We start from the raw sequence: 24873 nt of genomic DNA, 5'->3' as shown, positions 1-24873 counted from the left end.
TTAGCGAAAAATGCTAACGGACATAGGCACAGAACTCAAGATAAAAGTACCCTTATTACTTATCGTAGCTGCACATACAAGATCTCCGATTAAAACTGAGGTTCCACAGATTATTTAGGTATTTAGTATCATCACTGAGTGATCCGAATTTGCGACAGGGGGAGCAAAAACAGACATCACAACACGTACCTTTACGTAGCTTCTCGGGAGATCGTATCCCCGTAGCTGTTAATCTGATCAAAAGACGTGTTCAATGGCATTAAAACGAGAAAAAACGCGGCTGAATCGGTTAATCCATAGGTTGATAAAGTTTCTGGGCAATATTTTGTCTTATTTATAATCCATAATTCCATTTTGATGTAAAAATCGGAGTGCGAAAGTTAGCTGCTAATGGTAGGCACCAGAGTGGCTGCTGCTTCCGGTCTTGGCTATGCGGCAGTATAATACACACACATGACCAAATAAAGACTATGTGGGAGTTCCCCTCGATTCCATTGGCTCTGACGGTTAGAAAGAGATGTCACATGTCAAAATCCAGCAGGGGGAGCCAGAGATATGAAAAGTCCACCCAAATGGCCCCAGAAGAGGTTTTTTTTTGCTAAATCTGTCTAAAAATGTCAAATATCACTTGTTTTGCATCAATCTTGATACAGGGTACTTATTATATGTTGTACTTTGGATTCCTAAATATTTTAGTCGACTAACCCATCATCTAAGGTTAGTTTTCACAATAAGTACAAAATATCTTTTGGACGGACACTATAATTTACAGTTTTTTACCATGTTCAATCTGAATTTTCTTTAAAATGAAAAGAAACTATATTGAATCTGACTTTTCTACATCCAACTGACAGGTTTATCATTACTTTGAGAAACAAGATTATTAATTTAACCCTTTTAGAAGGGAAGATATGGTCATTTGTTCTGGGAATGTCATTTTCGAGCCTGAAACCTGAAAAACAGGCTCTGGGTTTAACAGGTTAAACTGAACAAAAAAATAAATAGGAATATTAGATATAGAATATTAGAGAATAAAATAATAGAGACTGAAAATGTTTATCAACTACCTTTTTATAATTAATTTTCCCGCAGAAATAAAGAAAGCCCCCACCTTGGACTTTCGCCCTATTTTCTTGACAATTTTGAGCAAAACCCTTGATTAATTATTCCAGAAAATATCTGCTTATGAGTCTATAAAGAACATTTTGATTTAAAGCACTTTTTCACATTTAAATTCTTAGATTGAAAAGTCAGACAGGAAATGTAAATGTCCACCTAATCCTTAGCACTTTGCATTTTTCGAATTTGGCCCTTCTAAAAAAGAATTGAACAGGCCTGTTGCACACCTTTCTTAATTGAACTGTTTAAAGTCATTTCACTGTCACTTTTTGACAGTTTCTAACCTGCATGCTGCTGTCTGCAGGGACTCCCGCTCTCCTCAGGACGCTCACTGTGTGTCTGAAGAGACTCTTCACTCGGACTGACTCAGACATCTGGGAGACGCTCATCTCCTGAGTTAGCTGTAAAACATGGAGAGGAGCAGCCGTTACATACAGTGGGAACTCACTATCATTATAAATATATATATTTTTTTATTATTGAAAAATTATATCAAATACACAATCAAAAGGGACATAAACATCAATGTTCATCACATCAATTCACAAAACTGAGGGCATGTCTTACTTTGGCATAATTTAATAAATATGTTGTATCATCATGCCTTTTATTTAGAAATGCAATAGAAACTGGGGAAATATTGAGAAGCGACATTTGTTAATTTAATATTTTGCTAAAATAATCAATTGATGAATTCCAAATTCAGTTTTTTTGTTTTCAAATTGAAGGCCGAACTTTATATTATCATAGATGTGCGAAATGTTTTGCTCATTATAAATGAACCAAAACTGGAAAGTGGAAAATGTCTAAATGACAAAAGGAGCTTATATTTCAATCTAAATTGAATCTGTGGTGTGAGAAATGATTACAAAGGTATGATTTTAAAATGTACTTCTTTAGCTTTTGGTGGAACTGGAAAGAAAAGGTAACTGGTTCTTATCTTTATAATATCGTTGTTTGAATACTTTTCCAAAATATGTTTTCTTTTTAGCTGTGAATTATCCATTCATAAGTAATGACAGCTCTTGTGGAATAACCACAGAATATGAAAGCATGCCTTTCATTCAAACAATCATTGCTTGAGGGATTGCTTTAATAACTATCTTATATTGCCTGTCAGTACACACTCAATTATATATTTTTATAAATGCATCATGTGTTAAAACATTTCCATAATGATCCCACAAATGAAAGATTGACCAGATACTGTTTGACTTTCATTTGATTCTAAACTGTTTTATAAAAGGGTACCTTCTGGCTTCCTGCACTGCTGTGTAGCAGGTAATAGTACGATCCGTTGCCATGACTCCAAGAGTGCATTGTGAGTGCAGTACTGACAGGGAGACCCATCTTCTTCAACACGGACACAGAATGGTTCACACTGAGCGATGCTTCATTGATATCCTGGAAAACAACAGCAGTGAAAAACGATACGTGATGTCACGTCCACTTCATCTCAATGCTTCATGTAATGTGAATTGTTATTATTTATTTATGTAACAAATGTAAAAGGACAAATGTTTCCATGCATATCCACACCTTGGTTTCCTTGAGAACCACAGAAGCCTTTAACTCTGCTTCATCAATCGCCATGGAGACCCGAGACTCTGTTAGAGTCGGGGAGACGACCAACGCCCCAGAATACTCCATCCTGTCGGGACTCCCCCACTCCTACAGACATCAGACGAGAGGGAAAGAGTGGTAATTGAATAATTAAATATAGTTTATTTCAGTGAGCCTTAAATAAATAAATAGTAGATATGCCTGATTGAAGAACTAATACATACAAATGAATGTTAGAATGTATCTTTTTTTTTTGCTGTATAATAACACTTCCAAAAAAGGAGACAGCATGTTTTTTTCCACCAACTCCCGTGACATGGAACCAAAGATATTAAACCGAACGCTCTGTGGCGATTGCTTTACAATGTATCCTTGTTCTTTTCACATGCGTCCAAGTCTTGTTTGTTAGTAATAGGTGAAATAGGATTTAACAAAGCTTTTCAGCTCAGGAAACTGCAAACGACAAGTCCTTTTTTTATTCACATATCGGGGCTAAAGAATGCTGTGTTTTTTATTTAATTTGTTGGTCCATAAAGAGTACATTGATTTACTTGTACATTTTCATTGTTCATACAAGGCTTTGGCAGGTCTGTATGCCATTATAATCATGGCTACAAATCTATTTAAATCTTAATTGAGAACTCAACTTGATTACCAGATCAAAGTCGACATAAAACATTGTGGACTATTCTACACAGTTCTCCAAACATTTGTTTTGTATGTATATGCAGCTACATCATTGTAAGAAGCAATCAATCAATTTTGCAGGTCTCCCTTGAAAAAGAGATCTATGATCTCAATGGGACCATCTGGTTAAATAAAGGTTTGAAACCAAATCAAATCAAATCAAACTCAAATGAAATTCGAAATGAAATAGAAACTTATTCAAAGTGATAAGCTATTGCGACCTCAGCAGTTGGATGATCATGTGGTGTGTGTACCTGAATGAGAGTGCAGTTGTTGTGATACAGCAGCGCCCCCTGTAGGCCTGTCTGTGACATCACAGCTCCACTGGCTCCCACAGTGCACTGCTCCAGCTGAACGAGGGCCTCCCCGTCATACCGCTGTTCACCGGCCCTGCAGGAGACCCTCAGTCTGCCGTGCTGCGGTAACCCTCTCAGGGCGGGGAGGTCGTGACGGAGCTCGCCCTCCACACTCAGCTCCGGCCAGGCCCTTGCATTCAGCCTCAGGAAACCCCTTTTAGCCTCCTGGTTGGTGTCCACTGTCACTGTCCAAACACCCAGAGGGTCCTGCAATACTGAGCCATTCAGATGAGCCTGAAAAGGACAGAATATCAACACTATTATCACTGGTATTGATAAAAACGTCTTCTACAAACACTGACTGAAGATTCCTTATCTTTAAAATTGCCACAAAGTGGTAAATGATTGACCTATAATAGAGTACATTTGGACTTTCCAGGAAAACCACCATCAATCCATAAATCAAAATCATGTAACTTAGACTAACATTTGCTCCATTTAATTGAGCACCCCAGTCTTCATTATTGTGATGTAATTATCCCTGACCTTTTCCTGACATTTCTACATGTCTGCAGTGAAAAAGGTCAAAATGCTTAGACAATCAACAATTGAATAGTAATTGGATCCCTATTTTATTCAGGCCTTTAACTGTAAAAGGAAAAAAACCTCACAATGTGTGTCAGACAGTACTGAATTCCAAAATTAATATTGTTATGGTCATAAATGTGGGTACCTGATTAAAAGGAACAATTCACCCACAATAAGATCAGTTTCTCACCCTGTTACATTGAATTCTTAAAGAAAATGTGTTTTTCTCGCATTTCTAGCTGGTAAATGAAAGATACACAATTGAATGGAAGTAAGGGCTGTGTTTAAAACCAGCAAAACGATATCAAAACATCTGTTTACACACTGTTTACAAAATCTATTTGTTTGCATTTTCCTCAAAACCAGGAGGTATGGACAGGGATGAAAGGTAAGTTGTGCACATACGTAACATCACTTCTGTTGGTATTTCAACCTTAACATTGACAAATTTGACATGGAATTAAGTCACTTGTGTAATTTTTAACCATTACTCGATCTCTTTCTTAACCCTTAGATGCATAAGTGGTTTTTTTTTTACCCAGTGAGGTGGTTTTCTTGAAGTATCTTTGTAATTACATTTTATAATCATTTCATATTCCAGCTATTCCTAAAAAAAACATGTTAGGTCAAAAATGACCCGCATGCATTTTCTATGGGATCCTATGGGAAAACGTTTTTTTTTCAAATGTAATTTTTTTTTCTAAAATTCTAAATAGTGAAAAATTAAATATAAAATATTTCTAGTGTGAACCAAAATGTAATACTAAATATTATATAAGTGATTTTTTTTAACAAAATGACAAAAATGGCATAACAACACATATTATTCTAATATGGGTCCTTTTTGACCCACTTATGGAAGAGTGTAGGGTCCAGCCACTCGTGCATCCCGGCCACACGAGGACGAAAACGGTCGTTTGCGTTACTGTTTAGTGTCATATAGACCGTCGGCGTTCGGCCACACGAGGACGACCGAATATGACAGTAAACAACTGCGGTAACGATAACGGGTCCCAAGGTGGATAGAACGGCATACGCAACGCTCTGGGGGGTCCAACGGCTCGGTGTGTGCGCCCTATACGATCATTTTGTGATAATGATGAGCAATAGCCCCGCCTCTCCCCACCTCTGCTGCTCACCCCCGCGTCAAAGTAAACTGCACACTGAATTCAGATTATTTATCTTTCTCTCGATATGGACATAAACGCGAGTGAAGTCTAATCTGACAGGACCGAGACACGCAGCTCTGCTCACCTGCAGCTCCTCCCGCTGTGATGCAGCGGTGAACGGAGCAAAACACACACTTCAAGTCAGATCATCACCCTTAGCTATTTTAATTACCTCTCAAACTACCTAAACTAGTTATAAATATGTTTATTTTTACTGTCGGGTCACTCATTACTGGATCAGCTGCTGCTTGAGACAGACACTGACGCTGTTAGAAGAGAGGGAGGAAAAAGAGAGGCTCCGTGTATTTTATTATTACATTATTTGTATTCATTTGTTTTAAAGCTCAATAAATAACAAAGAAGACCTTTGACAGGCACTTTTATAATTTTGTCCGGAAGATTTAAACTTTAATACAGGTTGACTGGCGAAAAACTCTGCCCGGTTCCCTCGGCCCCTACCGTGGAGAATAAACAGAAGGGCAACCATGACAACCATGCTTCTTCGCTGCTTTTGTGGAGGAAGTTACAGCGCCACCTACAGGCTCCTGCATATTAGGGGTGGGCGATACCACAAAATCTGGATTAGATCCGATACCAAGTATTTCAGGGCCAGTATCGCCGATATCAATAGCGATACTTTTTTAAATGAAAAGCGTCTTATGTACTTTTATATAGGTGGGAGCTGCATGACATGATTTTTGAGCTGAAAGCATCATAAATAGACTAAATCTGAATTAATTTTCATGAATACAGACAGGATAGTTTTTATAGACAAATAAACGTTTTACTTTTGCAAATTTAAAGTGCAAACATGAAAAATAACAATACAAAGTGGCCAGAGTATAGCGAACTGTCTTCTTGCACACATCACAGTTCGCTAAGTTGTAATTGCCAGTTGTGAAATTGCTCAACGCTGCTCTTTCTCTCAGCCATCATGCGCGTTTGTGTGTTGCACTCGCGAGTCGCTGGCTGCTGCTGTTCTGCCCTGCCGGCTGCTGTCAGTCAGCTTGATAATCGGCGTTCAGGCAGGGAGCGCCTGCGCGAGTCTCGAGGAGAGGAGGACAGCAGTGGAGAGAGAAGAAAAGAGCATTTGTGTTCGTCTGCACATAGTTTTTTGAAGAAATTGACGAGTAGAGGAGACGGGGAAAAAAGTATAAAAGTATCGATCCTATAGACAAGTTTACGCGCCAAAACACGGGTAGCGCCATAACACTACACAAATGCACTTCATTTCCGCCGGAAGTCTTTTGCACAGCGTCTGTCGGTGTAAACCGATGTAAACAGTCAGACGGGCACTGGTGTAAACACAGCGATTTCGATGCTAACAGTGATGCTAGCTTGGGAACACGATTCTACTTCTTTGACTGGAGATGGCGTTACTCTCCCCCACCCGAATTCAGTGCAAAACTGGGAGGATAACATGACGACGTGGCCCAGCATAAAACCAAAATAAACTGCCTTATTTAGGTCATGCCCACAGGAGCCAACAGTTGTCTGTTGTTTACATAATGCACAATTTACATGATCTCTTTATGCTGTGCAATATATCATATGTGCCTGTACTGTTTGAGTGAAAATAAAGTTTGATGTAATTTCATTTCATTATTGCACTGTTATTGCATTATTGCATTTTGTTCCTTAGAGTGCTACAATTTCTTTTAACACAGTTCATCATTCATATTAAGCTCATACTGTACATAAATAACACTGAATTAATTAATTGTTGAGAGGAAACTAAAGAAATGGCTTCAACAAGAAAGATCACATGTTTAATCCTAACAGGTATTACAAATTAAAATATAAAAGCAGCCCACACAATTACATCACTATGAAAATATTCATATATAATATTAAAAAATACAATGCATGCAGTATTTGTTGTGTTTATCTGTATTTAATGAACAACATGGCTGGGTGCTGGGTGCTGGTTTGTGGTCGTAGCACTCTCTATCTAACCACTCGTTCAGGTGCTTTCTCGAGTGATTGCAACCAACTACCGCACACGTAGTTCCCGAACCACTTTTCTTCATGTTGTAATTGTTATATCCTCTTTGTCTCTGCGATATCAGTGCTTTGTCGGCACAACGGAGCTAGCTAGCAAAACAAACCCAGTCCGCCAAAACGGAAGTGCATTGCATCGAAGGGAGGAGTTCAGGATGTAGAGCGGAAACGGCTCAATAACTTGTGTATTGGCTCTAGTATCGATATTTTGAAACGTAACGTAATATCGGAAGTATCGATATTTTGGGATCGATCCGCCCACCCCTACTACAGCTTCTCCAGCGGTTGGAGCTAAACGGAGCTGTCTCGTGTGGACAGACACTATACGGTGAATATTGCGTGTGGACGGAAGCTTTTTTGCGATTGCGTTTGCGTTAATCCTATGCGTTTAGCCGTATGCGTCCTTGTGTGGCCGGGGCCTAAAGGTTAAACCAGTTTCCTCTGAAGCTGGAAGTTAACTTGCCCGTTTACTTTATGTTGCATTGTTTGAGGAGCCTGGGACTTAAGCCCCGGCCACACGAGGACGAAAATGGTCGTTTGCGTTACTGTTTAGTGTCATATAGACCGTTCGGCCACACGAGGACGACCGAATATGACAGTAAACAACTGCGGTAACGATAACGGGTCCCAAGGTGGATAGAACGGCATACGCTCTGGGGGGTCCAACTAGGGTGGCCATTTCCATAACACCAAAAAGGAGGACACTTTGGGATTATCTTTTAGTTTTTATCCTGGCTTCACTGAATCCTTCACACTCAAAACACAATAAGACTCTAGTGTACTAACCACAAGTTGAATGTCTATTTACGATACTTTTGCCCTTTCCTGGCTGCTTCCAAGAGTTTTTTGTTTGTAAGGAGTCTCTGGTACATGTCTGTGCACTCAAATGTGAAGTTGACACAAATTTGCAGCTCTGCCTTGACACTGTCCACATCCAGACGATTTCTCTCATTTCTCCATGCTGAGGTCATCATTGAGAACACACGTTCTGTATGTGCATTGCTACATGGGATGGAGAAGATGTAGGCGCTGATCTTCCTCAGATTCACAAGTGGTGAAGAGTTTATCGCCGGCCACTAGAGGGCAGTGTCACTGCTGTCGCTGCCCGGTTATGCCGTGCTCTGACCCGGAAGTGCCGAGCGGCCATTTTAGTTCAAACATTGTTCATGCACTCCGCCTCGAGTTGAGACGTTCGTCCACTCATTCATGTAAGACTGTTTCCACTATTATATTATACCATATATTATACTATATATATATTATACTATTATACTACTATACTCTGTTTCGTGGTATATATTTGTGTTGATTGAATTGCATGGATGTAATACTTTGTCAGCTTATCTTGCTGCATTATTCTGTTTTAGGGTGTCGTCATCCTTGTCAATAAATCACCGAAACTGACATTGAGGAGTGTGTTTCTTCAAGTGGGACTTCTGCTTTGGAAAACAGTTTCAGATACCGCTCCTCACTGTGGCATCCTTCCATTTCTGAAGAGCTGAGAATAGCTTCCACCATGCCATATTCCTCATAGAGTCCATCCATGTCAATGTCTTTCAGGCTGCAGGCTTGGACTGCATCACTGTATTCTCCATAGGACACAGCAGTTGTGAGGCCAAGCTTTGACACTTTACTATGAAAGCTGTTCTCAGAGAAGTCATACCTTTCACTCACGTATTTCTTGGCTCTTTCATAGAAAACAAGAAAATCAGCCTCACATTTCTTAGCCAGATCAGGGGTTAGCTGCTTGAGTTTGTTGTTCACAGCAAAGCCAAAAAATGTGTCCTTTAACCTTCTCTCAAGTTTCCCTTTCAGTTCAGTCATTACCTTAAACACAGAGGTTATGCTGAATGATTTGGCCTCAAGTGCTTCAATGCAGTCTGAAAACACTTTCAGAATGTGACTGAGGAAGAGAAAATACATCTCAGATACTTCGTTGCCATCCTCTCCAAAGCATTTCCACAAAATCTTGGAGCATTCCTCCTCACCTAGACTCTGAAAGTAGCTGGTCAGGGGTCTCCAACACTTCAGGATTCTGTCAATAGATGGCAGCAGAGACAACCATCGCGTGACAACGTGCCGCAGCAGATTGCATTCCTCCACTTCCACAAACTCGCAGAATTCCTTCAACTGCGCCGTTCTGCTAGCTGAGATGCTAAAATGGCTATACACCTTAAGCACAACATTTTCAATGTCAATATCCAAGTTGCTTGCTGCATATCTTGTTGCATTGTGCAGAATATGGGCTAAACAGTTTGCAGCGAGCACGTCTTTTTGAGCCTGTTTCAGTTTCTGATAAACACTGTTGTGTTTTCCATAGTTAACGCTGGCGTTGTCTGCTGCATATGCTGACATTTTTTTTACATCTAGTCCAGACATCTCCAGTTTAGATAGCAGCTGATTTGTTATAGCTTCCGACTTTTCGTTGCTATCACTGTAAAAATCCAACAGTGCATGTTGCACGCCCTCCTCAAAGTGAAAATATCTCAGTACAATGGGGAAACACTTGATCGTACCTTTGTTTGATGCATCACTTGCCACTGAATAATGCAGTTAATTTTCTTTTATGTAATCCACATGCGTCTGGACAGAGTAGGGTGCTAGGATATTTTCGCACAAAGCTTTGGCTTTTGTTTTTCCACAGGTCATCCCTTTTGCTATTGATGAGTCGTTGTAGATTGTGCGATCAACTTTTATTCCACAGTCTACACTCCTGTATGACTGGTGATGCTTGACGGCATGATAAACTTTACAAAGTTCTGCTGCGGAGATTGTCATCTTGAGGCGATGAAGCTTCACGGAAAAACGATAAAAGTGAAGAGGCACCTGCGCTTTGATCGCTGCTTTTGTGCTTATCTGTGTTAGCATGTCTGTCGACAGCACCTTTTCCTTTGCTATGTACCTCCACATCGCAACGACACAACGTGCAAAAAGCATGGAAGTCGTCCTTTCGGCTTTTTGTGAGGAATCCATGCTCTTTCGACCATTCAGGATTAAATGAAGTCTTTCGTTTCGGCATTTCTGCGGTTTAACCTACCGCTAACTAGGCGGAGTTGGCTCATGAGCTAGTCTGCTAGCGCTAACGTCACTCTGTGCCACAGTGCCATGCCGTGAACGTGACGTCAAGAAGCACATGGCTAATTGTTTACGTTTATTAACCAATGAAATACAAGATATTTATTTGACATCACATTCAGCCAATAATTTGTAAGACCACAAGTCTTACAGGGATATATACTTACACATAACTTATTTTTTGTATTTCTTTGTATAATTGTCTATTTTTTTTTTATACCCTAAAAGTATAAAATGGGGATCACCTCAAAAGGAGGACAAATGAGCGTCCGGCTCAAGGCTGCGCCGGCAGACGGACACAGACATTGAAAACCGGACTGTCCGACCTAAAACCGGACGGATGGCCACCCTAGGTCCAACGGCTCCGTGTGTACGCCCTATACCAGGGGTCGGCAACCTTTTTGATATGAAGTGCCATTTAAAAAAAAAAAATGTTATCAGCGTGCCAACGATCGAGAATTATCAACGGGGGGGGGGGGGGGGGGGTGAGGAGCTTGACGCCCGTAAACTATCAGCAGGAGGGCGGGGGAGCTTCGCTGCGGGGAAGCAGTGTGTGGACCTGTCAGCGCAACTTACATGATGCCGAATGTAACAAACACATTTAAATAATTGGTTTAAACGGCATAATAATAAGGACGATCGTCCGTTCTGTGATTCTCCAGAACACACAAGTTATGATATTAGGGTCATGCAGAGTGAGATGAGATCGCTGTCCCTTTAAGAGAGAGAGAGATGCATGTGTGTTTGTGAATGGTAGAGCGACAGTGAGGGAACGTGTGTATGTTTCTGGAAGTGAAACGGGAAAGCAGAAAAACAGAGGTCTGTGATGTATTTTGTGAAACAGAAGAACAGCTAAATAAATGCAACGTCCTCCCAAGAACAGCTCGCCTCTCTCCAGTCATTTAAGCTAAAGTGGGTTATTGAACCTGAAGCTTGTTGCTTCTGCCCGCCTCGACTACGGTCTGGGATGGCCAGTCCGCCCCTCTGTAGCATATTATTTCGATGAGAGATGAGCAGATCGCCACTGGGCTTTCAACTAAATAAACACAGCCACGCAAAAACTGCGTCATTTGTACAGCTCCTTATGGGTACTGCAATTAGTGAAGTGCTTTCCTCCGTGGTGAAACGATCAGCAGTGCACCACGGAGGAAAGCGGCAGAAAGTCACCTGGAGATAAAGAGAGCGGGGCTGTGGCTTCCTTCTGCAGGTAACGGGGAGACGCGCTCTGGCGGCGGTCTCGCGTTCAGGATCTGAAAATTAATTTAAATATTTTGCACACTTATTCCACTTATTCCTAGCGTGCCACTGGTTACGGTGCCGCGTGCCAATGCTGGCACGCGTGCCAGGGGTTGCCGACCCCTGCCCTATACGATCCATCCATCCATCCATCTTCTCCCGCTTATCCGTGGTCGGGTCGCGGAGGTAACAGTTCCAGCAGAGAGCCCCAAACTTTCTTTTCCCTGGCCACATCAACCAGCTCTGACTGGGGGATCCCAAGGCGCTCCCAGGCCAGCGAAGAGATATAATCCCTCCATCTGGTTCTAGGTCTACCCCTTGGTCTCTTCCCAGCTGGACGTGCCTGGAACACCTCCCTAGGGAGGCGCCCAGGTGGCATCCTAACTAGATGCCCGAACCACCTCAACTGGCTCCTTTCGACGCGAAGGAGGAGCGGTTCAACTCCGAGTCCCTCCCGGATGACCGAACTTCTCACCTTATCCCTAAGGGAGACACCAGCCACCCTGCGGAGAAAACCCATCTCGGCCGCTTGTACCCGCGATCTCGTTCTTTCGGTCATGACCCATCCTTCATGACCATAGGTGAGGGTAGGAACGAAAATGGCCCGGTAGACAGAGAGCTTTGCCTTCTGGCTCAGCTCCCTTTTCGTCACAACGGTGCGGTAAAGAGACTGCAGTACCGCTCCCACTGCTCCGATTCTCCGACCCATCTCACGCTCCATTGTTCCCTCACTCGAGAACAAGACCCCGAGATACTTGAACTCCTTCACTTGGGGTAAGGACTCATTCCCTACTTGGAGTGGACAGTCCATCGGTTTCCTGCTGAGAACCATGGCCTCAGATTTGGAGGTGCTGATCCTCATCCCAGCCGCTTCACACTCGGTTGCGAACCGATCCAGTGAGTGCTGAAGGTCGCAGACCGATGAAGCTATCAGAACCACATCATCTGCAAAAAGCAGTGGTGCAATCCTTAGTCCACCGAACTGCAGACCCCCTCCCCCACGACTACGCCTCGAAATCCGATCCATGTATATTACAAACAGGATTGGTGACAAAGCGCAGCCCTGGCGGAGGCCAACCCTCACCTGAAATGGGTCCGACTTACTGCCGAGGACCCGGACACAGCTCTCGCTTTGGGAGTACAGAGATTGGATGGCCCTGAGTAGAGACCCCCTCACCCCATACTCCCGCAGCACCTCCCACAGTGACTCCCTGGGAACCCGGTCATACGCCTTCTCCAAGTCTACAAAACACATGTAGACTGGATGAGCGTACTCCCAGGCCCCCTCCAGGATCCTTGCAAGAGTAAAAAGCTGATCCGTCGTTCCACGACCAGGACGGAATCCGCATTGTTCCTCCTCAATCTGAGGTTCGACAATCGGCCTGACCCTCCTTTCGAGTACCTTAGAGTAAACTTTCCCGGGGAGGCTGAGTAGTGTGATGCCTCTGTAATTGGCACACACCCTCTGATCCCCCTATACGATCATTTTCTGATAATGATGAGCAATAGCCCCGCCTCTCCTCACCTCTGCTGCTCACCCCCGCGTCAAAGTAAACTGCACACTGAATTCAGATTATTTATCTTTCTCTCGATATGGACATAAACGCGGGTGAAGTCTAATCTGACAGGACGGAGACACGCAGCTCTGCTCACCTGCAGCTCCTCCCGCTGTGATGCAGCGGTGAACGGAGCAAAACACACACTTCAAGTCAGATCGTCACCCTTAGCTATTTTAATTACCTCTCAAACTACCTAAACTAGTTATAAATGTGTTTATTTTTTACTGTGGGGTCACTCATTACTGGATCAGCTGCTGCATGAGACAGACATTGACGCTGTCAGAAGAGAGGGAGGAAAAAGAGAGGCTGCATGTATTTTATTATTATATTATATAGATTCGTTATTCATTTGTTTTAAAGCTCAATAAATAACAAAGAAGACCTTTGACTGGCACTTTTATAATTTTGTCCGGAAGATTTCAACTTTAATACACGTTGACTGGCGAAAAAATCTGCCCGGCTCCCTCGGCCCCCACCGCGGAGAATAAACAGAAGGGCAACCATGACAACCATGCTTCTTCGCTGCTTTTGTGAAGGAAGTTACAGCGCCACCTACAGGCTCCTGAATATGTACTGCAGTTTCTCCAGCGGTTGGAGCTAAACGGAGCTGTCTCGCGTGGACCGGTGTGGACAGACACTAGGCTTGTTTGAGACAAGCGAGACCAGCGCAATTTCGATCAACGTCTTGCTCGTGCGTTGCATGATGGATAGTCATTTTGTCCGACTTGCTCTGGAGGCTCGCCTACATGAGACGTTGAAATCTCGCGGGACAAAGACGCCCGCAGCCTTGAGAGCGAGGCGGCGCAGTTCGGTTATGGCTAGAAAGGATCCGTCTAGTGTAAATATGACGTCACGTTCTAGTTGTAACTCTCGTTGTAATCGGAGCGGCTCGGAAACACATCTACAGCAGTAACATGATGCAACATACACATTAATGCAGCAGCAATATTAATAGATAAACATCAGACTTAATAGTAAAACACTGCAAAGGAACATTTTATTGCACCAGGAGCTATCTTGGGACTTTTACTGCGACAACGTTGACTTGCCTGTGAATTAAAAATAAACCATAGTGTTGGTGATCTACAGTGTTGTCATTCTTCTTTGAAGACCAACAAAACCGCTAACACCCTATTTCAACAATCACACTCCCTGTCATTGACATAATTAATAGATAGTTTAGCTTCTCACCATCATTTGCTGTGGCCAACTGATGTTAACGATCGTAACTGAAAGGCTGCCTGCCAAACGTAAACATTCAGCCACGTCACATTCAGCCAAACTCTCGCGAGAGTTTTACACAAGACGGATCCTTTCTAGCCATAACCGCGCAGTTCCTCTCCACGGGCTGCGGAAGCGAAATGCTTGATGGGAAACGACTCGCTGGTATCTCGAGCTGAGCGCTCATTGGTGGTTTTTACCACGTGCTGGTGATGAAACTCTCCAATTGGCTTGGCAAAAGTTTGTTGTTGTTTTGTGTCAGTTTTACGTCGCCCCCCCATTAACATTTTTCCTCATTGTTCCACAATGTTTATCATCATGAAATTAATATCTATATATGTTATACTGTACTTGCACTGCTTACCGTTTTCATACTTTATATATCTTAGCATATTCATACACACTGTTCATACTGCTCACAGGCCGCTGTGTATATATTCATACCCCTCACTGTTTATTCATCATTCAATTCATTCTATATTTTATTCTGTAGATTGTGTACATTACTTTTCACTTTACTGCTTCCTGCACTCCTGGTTGGAAGCTAAACTGCTTTTCGTTGTCTCAGTACCTGTAATCTGTGCAATAACAATACAGTTGAATCAAATCTTGAGCAGGAACAAATGTATTTACTTAGTACATATCTGATATTAACGATTAAACACATGTGTGCATTCTTTATAAATGCAAACCGAGTCAAGCCGACTCCGGAGGTGGCGGTATGCACCTTAAAGTTGTTTGCAATCCGCCAAAAAACCGAGAGAAGAAGAAGAAGAAGCCACCGACTCGGAGCTTTCCGACTTCAGGCGAGCTTTTTGAGACCTCCCCCGGGTGCGATCGGCTATTCTCGTCTACTGTCGAGGCGAGCCGCAACGCGTCTCAAACTACCTAGTATCCGGTGAACATTGCATGTGGACGGAAGCTTTTTTGCGATTGCGTTTGCGTTAATCCTATGCGTTTAGCCGTAAGCGTCCTCGTGTGGCCGGGGCCTTAAGGTTTCATTGCCATATCTACACTGTAGCCACTATGCATATAACATTAAACCTTTGATTCTTTGAAATGCATATGAGATTACTAGACTTTGTATAAAACATTTGCAAGATTTGTAAAATATCATACAAACCGTTGTATGAGTATGCCTTGTTCTAGGCATCTGAAGTGTTTTGAATACATATATCATTTTTTGTGAAAATGCAGATATTTGTGAAGACTTCAACATACTACTGTAGAATTAAGACTTGAATTATGCTGCAATAGTTGTGTAAGAGTTTGTAAACGGTTGTTTTGATATAGTAGTACTGTTGTACTGTTCTTTCTTCATCCTCGAGTCATAAGAGAAAAACATATTCTTCTTCAAGAGCTCAAAGTAACACAGCGTGAGTATTTCGTATACACATGGTCATTGTATGGAATAAGGACAGCTTTAAAACAACTTCCTGCTACATCAAGACTTTAGTAGTTACCTGTAACAATGGGCATTGAGCATCCAGAGCCCAGAGCCACGGTGTCCTTCCTGAGGACCCTGAGACTCTATTGGCTCTGATGGAACACGTCCCAGTCTTTATGAGCAGGGCCCCTGCCTGCTCTGGGGCCGAGGCCTCTATGCTCATCGTCTGGGGCACGCCAAGGCTCCTCAGCCCAGAGAAAGAGTGGGTGAGGCTCCCAGAGAGATGCGGGGGCCTGCAGACCTGCCCCAGCTCCAGGGAGAGGCCCTCAGAGTCTGCCCTTAGAGAGGAGGTCATGTTGAGCTGACAGGGGCCGACTGACAGGAGGCCCCGGAGGGTCAGGGACACCGGGAGGACCGTTTCCTGTGGCACAGACACACAAGGAGGATGTTCATCAGTAGTTGTTTTTGATATCTTTATTACTTGTGGATATAAAATAAACTCTCCTATATTTGATATTTTGTTGTCATCATTTTATGGCTGGGACTTAACGGAGACCAATGGAGGCGTTTCAGGCAGGGGGGAAGACAATTCCTCTGGAGTAAACCACCAAGAGGCCCCATTAAAGATTCAATATTGGATAATGAAAATAATGAACTAGTTGCAGCCCAATGAAGATTCACATCTAATAATCATCTTACGTTAAGTCTTTTAATTCAGTTTTATCTGCTGCTTTTTAACTTCCTACCAAACATTGCATACAATACCTTCTCACCCTTGTCAATTGTATATCTTTTTTAAAGGAGCCCTATTGTGCTTTTAGGGGTTTCTTCCAAAGGAAGTTTGGAATTTCTTTGTTTACTTCAGTAACATACCGGCATCACTATGTAACACTTGTGCGCGATAGGCAAAGCGGCGGGACATTTCTAAGCGGTTGACCAATCACAACAGACCCGGCCAGCTAACCAATCACAACAGACCTGGCCAGCTAACCAATCAGAGCAGACTGGGCTCTGGTTTCAGACAGAAGGTGAAAAAAGGTGCTGCAGCACAGGCAGTGTGAGACAAATAAAGAGCTTCTTGAACATTAAAGCATGGAGACATGTCACAGGAGAGACACTAAATACTGATATGAACCTGAGAATGAGCAGAATAGGGCCCAAATGTACAGCCCATGTTAAGTCCAGGGACCCAGATTGTCTCTTGGTAGAAGGAGATTTGGCACTCAGCAGGTGTTTTTACAGGTAATCCAGCATGTGTTGTTCTGCTTGCTGCTATAATAAATGAGCTGTATCTTGACTTTCTAATGAGCTGGAAACTGTTCTTCAAAGGAATCTGTGTAAACATGACCGGGTTGAACATGTAGGAAATCACAGTTCTTCTAACTGCGATGAAAGAAAGATTAATATGTCGTCACAGTTTGAGTAAGTATTACTTACGTGAGTATTTTACGTTTTACTTTGTAAATTAAGTATTTACAATTGAAACATATGAGTTTATTCAGGAGTGATTGATCTTCTGACCTGTAGAGCGGGGCAGTGGTTGGTCACATTGACAGCGTAGGAAGCCGGCTCCTCCTCTGTCTGTGGATCCTGGGTTTTCCCTAAATGACCTCTGAAATAACAACGACCCAGCTCCACACCGACCTCCACGCCAGGCAGATGTGCAGCTGAGACATTCAGGATGAAAGCCCCGTAGGCAGGAAGTCCCAGCATCTGTACGGCCTCAATAGAGTGCTGTACAGATGCTCTCAGACTGAGCTGAGGGCAACATGTGGAGTGCACACTGAGGCTGCCTTTCTGCTCCCCATCAGCATGGAGGACAGCTCTGAGATCAGTGCAGCAGCCAGAGCGGGTGATGGAGATGTTGGCTGAGGTCTGCGCTGGCAGGAGGGTCTGAAATGAAGAAGGAAAGATTAGAACCCCCTTACAAACTTATAAGCAAGGGGGGTTAGTTAAAAAAGTCTTAAGATGTATCCTTCAGGTCATAATCACGTTCCAATTCACTGTGGTGTGAGTAAAGAAGTCCTTGCTATAAGTCATAGAAGCCACTTTGCTGACCGTACCAATAATATTTATTATTTCAGCTTCTTTCTTTCCATGATTACGTTACTGAAGTTCACAAACAAGACCATTGTAATATATTTCAATTTAAGTGCAAAAAAGGTTTAATATTGTTGAGATAATTGTGAATAGAAAATCTTTGATGTCATTAGTGTGGCAGGTACTGGATCATAAACCAAAGTCATGGACAAAGTTTTCATCTCATGTGCGTTAGTATTACAATTGATCCTGTTCCTGTGATCATTATTTGTATCAGTGTTAACCAAAATGTTGAACATAGGGACAGACATTGCAGACCATAAAGTCTTATAAGCGCCCATTCCAGGGTCCATTGATACTTTTAGTAACAGTGTTATCAATGTGAATTGTAATGTAATGGAAAGACAGAGAGTCATCTCCATGGCGAAGATGTTTCTTTTGCTTTCCTCTGCTGGGAAACAAGTCTCTGTGCACTTGTTTCCTTTCTAACCTTCAGTAAGACACATCGCTGGTGGACAAGAAAGCTCCAGCTGCTCCTCCTGTCTCCTCCTTTTTGTTGATTTGTCAGGAAAAGCACAGAGCACGCATCACTTTCCAACTCCAATTCAGCTCGACCAGCCGTGGTCAACATGCTAACCGTTAGCTCGGATGGTACTGTCGTGTGGGTCAGGTTTTGCTGAAGCATGACCTTCAAGGAGGTGGAGGGCTCCCAGGAAGTAGTCAGGTCTATCAGAACCGAGCGGGTGTTGAAAGAAACCATGGCACTTCCAGAGAGGGAAGTGTCACTGAGCTCCCCTGACCCCTGGAGATCTATTTTGTTTGGGAAGATGGAGGTAAGAGAAGCCCAGTGATGCTGCAGAGTCCAGCCCACTTCCACCTTTATGTCCTTCAGCAGTACAGACAAGAAGCACTGACTGGAGTCCTTCACACTTTCCAGACCTAGGGAACATGTAAATCCATCTTTCCCTGCCAGCCTATTTACTGTTAAAGAGGTTTTCTGTGGTACACCGCCCTCAACCCTCCTAATCTGCACCCATGTTAACCTCCCCACCCCTTTGCACCGCACAGACAGCAACAGACTTGAGGTCAGTGAGTCCTAGGCCACATTGACATCCGCCCAGATATTACACCAGCTTTCCAGCTTCATCCGACCTGTCAGCTCAGCCTTGTGGGTAACACCGCGGCCCCCAAACTCAAGCAGCCCATGCCAGCCATACAGCCCAGGCCTCTCTAGCCTCAATCCCAAATTTAGGTCCATTCTCCAAGGGTCACAAACCAACCCACCACTCAGAGCCCACCTCTGAGGCCCAGGTCGGAGCAGAAGCCTGAGACTAGATTTTGTAGGCACGCCCAGATACGTTAGAATTAGCACGGAGGAGTGGGTGAGGTTAGCCTGGAGCTCCGTCTGGCTGTTAGGACCGTAACAGCCTTTAGCTCTAGCACTAAGGCTAAAGTGAGCTAGCGACAGGCCATAGCAGAGCCTGTTGTGTGGTCTATAGGAGCGAAATACTCATACCTCCACGGGGCAACCTGAGACATTTCCATAGCACTGGGCTGAGAGACGCTCTGCGCTGGAGTCCCCTGTGCAGTTCATCTGTGAAAACAAAAACACCCGTTAGCAAAGTTTGTTTTTCAAAAAAGAAACTGAAGGAGGAGATGGAAGAATTTCTGTGGAATTACTGAACCTTAGACGTGCAACAGTCAAACATGTTGTGGTACACCAACATGCTAATTTGAGCCCATTTTCTAAAACATAAAATGTTTATTGTTGAAGCAGAATTTCTGTTTAGTTTTAGTTAAGTTTTAGTTTACTGGTTCATTTGATACTACTGATCATGGTGTGCAGCTGGAAATGCTGGAATACTGGGACAACCTCTTTCAAGTCATATTTCTTGGGGGGAAAAAAGTATTTCTTGGTTGTTAGCTTAGATTAGCTGAGCATAAAGACAAACAAAGAGGAAGACAGCTTTCCTTGCTTTGTAAAACTTTCTAAAGTCCATTATTGATAAATATTAAATTGAGAGTTAAATCATTTAAGTTGATAGTAATTTTAAAAATAATACAAATATAATTTATAATGTTTATTGTTTAATAAATAGTACTTTAATGTATGTAATTGTATCATGAAGTTATCATTTTATTCTCTGTTAACAGTGAAATAACTATCAATATACCATTTATTAATGATTTATTAATAAAGTGTTACCATCCCTTTAAGTTGTTTCCTACATGCAGGGTGAACATATAGTAGTTGTACCAATGGATGGATGTTATAAGGATCAAGTGAAGTGCGGTGTCCTCCAGGGATAATCTGTGGGCCCTCTCTATTTGACATTATTTCCAAAAGCAACATTATTTTATGATAGAATTACATATTTTTCTTTCCAGAGAATTTTAATTGAAGGATTAACTGATAACTTGATGTATAAAGGACAACGCTCCAAATGTATTGTTTAATATGAAAGACACAGTCAAAGTTTAAATGTTCAGTCATAGGCAATAAATCGATAAATTAAAGTGTATACATGCTGTAAAGTTTACCTGTAAAGAGGTGGGTATGACACCCTGAAGGATCTTCATCTGTTGCCATAGAGACAATTCCAATATAGCTGCGCTGTTCTTTGATACAACATTAAAAAGGATATCAACCACTCTCTCGTCTCCTGTGTGAAGGACCACGCCTGTGTCCAGACTTTCTTTTTCTAACTAACCGTGGGAAAGAAAACACAAGAACAGATATCAAGTTGATAGATCTAGTGTTGTTTATGAAATATGCTAGGGATATAAAAATGGTAGATAGTCCTGCACCTGGTAATGTGCTTTAGCTAGTATGGAGCCTGATACACCTCTCTTCAGCAGGGCTTTGAAGTGATGGTGCAGCCTGGAGAAGAACTCCCATCGTTGTGTAAGCTGGTCAGTCTTTCCTCCATTAAACTCAGCTTTTAGATGTTCTGCTCCAGCATGCAGCTCTGCAAAGACTGACAAACGACCTTCATCCTGGGCCCACCTCAGCTGGGCATCACTGCTGGCAGGTACACCTGTATTCAGTGGTCAAAGGCAGTCAGACACCAGGAGAAGCTATATGTGTGCATACGTATAAAGTAATGATTTACCTGTGGCATTTAGTAAGACAAAGGAATGAGATAGCCTTGTGTAGATCTCTCCCATCCCTCCATCCCCAATTCGGCGACTCGCATTCATGCACAAATGCTCCGCCCCTGACCGAACACACAGCCAATCACGTGCCATGTGAAATTTTGTTCCCATCATGCCCTCTTCATCTTCTCTGTCCAAAATATCTCTGAGAGCTTCCTGATGTCTGAGCTCCACGCTGTACAAGGTCTCCATCACTCGTACTCTCAGCTGTCCTACAATGACAACAAAGAATAAAAAATGATCACAATGTCAGGAAGTAAATGTCCAAACTAAATCACAAGCTACCACGTAATATAACAAATATAATAGGTAACGTTTCCGCATTCAAATGTCTATACCTATAAACCTACAATATCTTCGCTATTTGGTTGTGTTTCCAACAATATCAATATAGAGAAATTCCGGTTGTTTAAATCAAGGAAACGGTGCATTTCAATTGGTCGACTCATATGTTGATGCATCCCCTGCCATAAATTGACGTGTTATCGGATTTTAAGCAACTTTTTTACAACACTCTTTTTAGATATTGGTGGTTTTTAGCTTAATATTTTACCCGGTGGAGGACTTTAGTCATCTAACGACTGTATCTTAAATTATACGATATGATTCGATAATATTGTCAGTTCAAGTCAAAAGCTTTTTTTGCAGATCCATTTACAACTTCAGATATGACAAACATTAAACAAGAAACAAGTGAAAAAACATTTAACATAACATTAAATCACAATATGTCCGGCAGTGGCTCAGTCAGTAGGGGCTTGGACTGCGAGCCGTAGAGTCGACGGTTCAAGTCCCCGAACAGACCTAAGTATGGAGTGTGGACTGCTACTTGGAGAGTTCCCAGTTCACCTCCTGCCCTGCCGTGGTGCCCTTGAGCAAGGCACCGGACATTCCCCTTCCCCCCCACTCCTATTGCTCCCCGGGTGCTGTGCAATAGCTGCCCACTGCTCCTAGTACTAGACTCCTGGCACTAGGATGGGTTAAAAGCAGAGAACACATTTCACTGTGCTGTGTGCTCTGCATGTGTGACCATTAAAGAGCGTTTCATCCCTCCGATTCTATTCTATGTTCAACACCCTTTAATGTACATTAATTTGGGATTAAATTAAGAGTGGTGCCTCAGGGATCAATCACTGGGCCCTCTTAATTTTATTATCATAGCGTTACTGGCGATACATAGACATATGGTCTATGGATTACAGTTTACTCAACGTACTAAATACTCAAACACAATTCCCCACAACTTTTTGGGGGATTAGACTCCTTATTTAATTGTACGATTGACTGGTTCACAAAAGAGTTATCACAGAAACAAGCTAAGCAGATGTTAGGAGCAGCTGGACTGCGTCGGGGAAGCACTGATGTATAACTGTTGCTTTATCGAGTATTATAGTTTAATTCCCCAGATTAATTAATTTTGAAGAGAAGGGGACCTCTCTAGATAACTCAGCTCCCTGTAAAACTAAATGAAGGAATCCTATCCAGGAGAAGCTGACTGCAAATAAAAACTCACAATTCCATGCTTCTTTGCGATGCATCCAAACTCTTTAGGTATTGTTTTGATTGGAAGACCCCTGGTGGCAGAAAATGACTAGTTGATTAAATGAACACTACCTTCAATGAGGGTGTCAGACTGTCCCAGCAGCCCGTCCAGCCCCAGGACTGTAGGCAGCACAGCGAGGCTGGCCATGGAGTGCCTCAGGTCCCCGGACACAGCCAGCTGGAGACCCCCGGTGTCTTTGAGAGACCCTTTGAGCTGAGCCAGCAGAGCCTCATGGCCCTGAGTGTAGGAGCCATGTAGAGACACACTGGAGGGACGTTATTGCAATGAGAATCAAACGTCCAAAAAGAGACTTAAGACATTATTTAACACAAAATGATACAGTGCAATAAATGTGCTGTATTACCATTACATGATCGCAAAAGGAAAACCTACTTTACATGTTCTATAAACTAATGACAAGAAATCATAACAATAGGCATATTTTTTTCATCAATTGCATTTTGTTATCATTTTGTGTGTTGCTAATATTATTTATTGTTGTTTTTTTGAACGGATGGTATTCAAACCCTCATTCAATTATACTATACCAAAAAAAGATAGATGCACACACCTGTCCGAGGACATGTTGGCAGCCATGTTTACGTGCAGGTCGGTGGCAGAAGGTAGCAGACTCTGGGATACGTTCACAGTCAGTCCCATGGCTCTCTTTCCCCTCTGGATGGAGTGGGACATCTGGGCGTCCAGCTTCACCCTGTCCTTCCCATCAGCCCTCACATGTAGGGAGCTACTTCCTGTGCCACGAGCTGCAGAAACGTCTGCAGTGGCCTGTACCTTAACATGGACAACATCACATTTAGAAGATAGCTTAGATGCTAAAATGCAGACACATTTTGTTTTCTGACTTTTTATTTATTTGACTATTTTCGGACCACTGACAGACATTATTTTGCAAAAAACCGAAGCAGTCTACCTCTAATGTTTTGGGTATCTTTGATTTGAAAGGATGGGTGAGGGAGGAATAAAGACGGACTCTTCCTGATGTTTCATTGAGCTGTACAGAAAGCTAAAGAGAAACAAACAAAAAATGCATAATTAACGCCAATTAAACATGCAATAATTACAATTCCGAGTTGTTTTTACTCACTTGGCATTCCTGTCGCTCTATTTTCAGTTTCCCTCCAGCCTGATAATCAAAGTCACTGTTGTCTTTGGGGTTCCATCCTACATTTCCCTCCACTATAGCGGAGGAGGGGAGCTGCAGCTGTAACAGTAATAACAGACAAGTGGTCACAAGTTCAGCCTTTTTTACTGTAAACTATACTGTACGCTGCTGGAGGTGGACTTGTTAGTTGTCAAGAACTTACAGCTATCTGCATGCATCATACATATAACAAATGGTTTTGTCTGTAGAATAATGATGGTAATAGTCTGCTTCACCTGGAGTAGATGGGAGAAGTTGGCTCTGACTTTTATCTCTTGGTGAGTTGAGTGCAAAGGGTTAAACTGAACTTGTCCAAAGAACGTCAGTCTCTCTTTGCTGCCGATTCGTAACCTTCCCTGTATGTCTCTCTGGGTCTTAAAAGGAAATGTAAAAACATATATTAAATACACAAATGTTCCCAACATTTTCTAACAGTATATAAGTTAGTGTACTCACTTACATTTGATCATACTTATCAAATAAATATGCTTATCCATTGTAATTCAATTAAATTATCCTACAACTCTGCAAGTTTTACTTTATCATTTACAAGTTTAATATCTTAATAAACATTGAACTTGAATTTAAGGGGACACGATACAGGAGAATAAGGTCAAACATGTAACTAGTAGATATCACCATGCTCATAGGCGTCATTTGCGCTGGGGACATGTCTGCAACACTTTTTGAAATGGCCAATTTTGTCCCCACCACTTTTTAAAAGTATAACTTGTAAATGTTCTGAAAAATAGCGTGCAAAAAGAAATGTAATTTTTTTGAAAGAAAACATTGCTCTGGCTTTGCAGCAACAGAATAATTCCTCCTTACTTTACTGACTCTAAAATGACCCAAAAACATACAGCAATGTTGTTTGGCCTGTTTGCCTTGCCCTGAAGTAAAGGTTGTCTTGTTGCTTTATTTTCTTGTCCGAGAGTGCCAGAATGCGTAGTTTACATGTTAAAAGGGGGAGGATCCCCCCAGACCCCCCTGCAGGGCTACAGTTTGCAAACATGGTTTTCACAACATGTGAGTGTGCATTTGCGTCGCTGTGGAGAACAGGCGTGTTCAAGA

The 24873-nt window shown here is 42.4% G+C and overlaps 1 protein-coding gene and 1 long non-coding RNA gene across 9 annotated transcripts in view; one reads left to right on the top strand and one right to left on the bottom strand.

The window, feature by feature from the left end:
- The window catches only part of LOC307017967 (uncharacterized protein), a 91819-nt gene that overhangs the window by 47491 nt on the left and 19455 nt on the right, over positions 1–24873 (bottom strand). For all 8 annotated transcript variants that reach the window (XR_013802316.1, XM_079647963.1, XM_079647960.1 and 5 more), the window contains 15 exons: positions 24039–24176; positions 23746–23862; positions 23572–23664; positions 23212–23432; positions 22712–22905; positions 21055–21309; positions 20750–20979; positions 20483–20647; positions 19458–19535; positions 17423–17794; positions 15978–16322; positions 3624–3959; positions 2659–2790; positions 2371–2523; positions 1404–1520 (listed from right to left, as the gene is read on the bottom strand). Coding sequence is in view for 7 of the 8 variants with exons in the window: in XM_079647963.1 (XP_079504089.1) it covers positions 1404–1520; positions 2371–2523; positions 2659–2790; positions 3624–3959; positions 15978–16322; positions 17423–17794; positions 19458–19535; positions 20483–20647; positions 20750–20979; positions 21055–21309; positions 22712–22905; positions 23212–23432; positions 23572–23664; positions 23746–23862; positions 24039–24176 (2946 nt within the window). In the remaining variant the exon portion in view is untranslated. The remainder of the gene's footprint in view (positions 1–1403; positions 1521–2370; positions 2524–2658; positions 2791–3623; positions 3960–15977; positions 16323–17422; positions 17795–19457; positions 19536–20482; positions 20648–20749; positions 20980–21054; positions 21310–22711; positions 22906–23211; positions 23433–23571; positions 23665–23745; positions 23863–24038; positions 24177–24873) is intronic.
- The window catches only part of LOC307017994, a 57305-nt gene that overhangs the window by 30121 nt on the left and 2311 nt on the right, over positions 1–24873 (top strand). The gene's annotated exons all lie outside the window — the stretch shown is intronic.

Source organism: Notothenia rossii, assembly GCF_949606895.1.
Source record: "Notothenia rossii genome assembly, chromosome: 9".
Classification (NCBI taxonomy): domain Eukaryota; kingdom Metazoa; phylum Chordata; class Actinopteri; order Perciformes; family Nototheniidae; genus Notothenia; species Notothenia rossii.
This window is presented reverse-complemented; position numbering and strand designations above follow the sequence as displayed.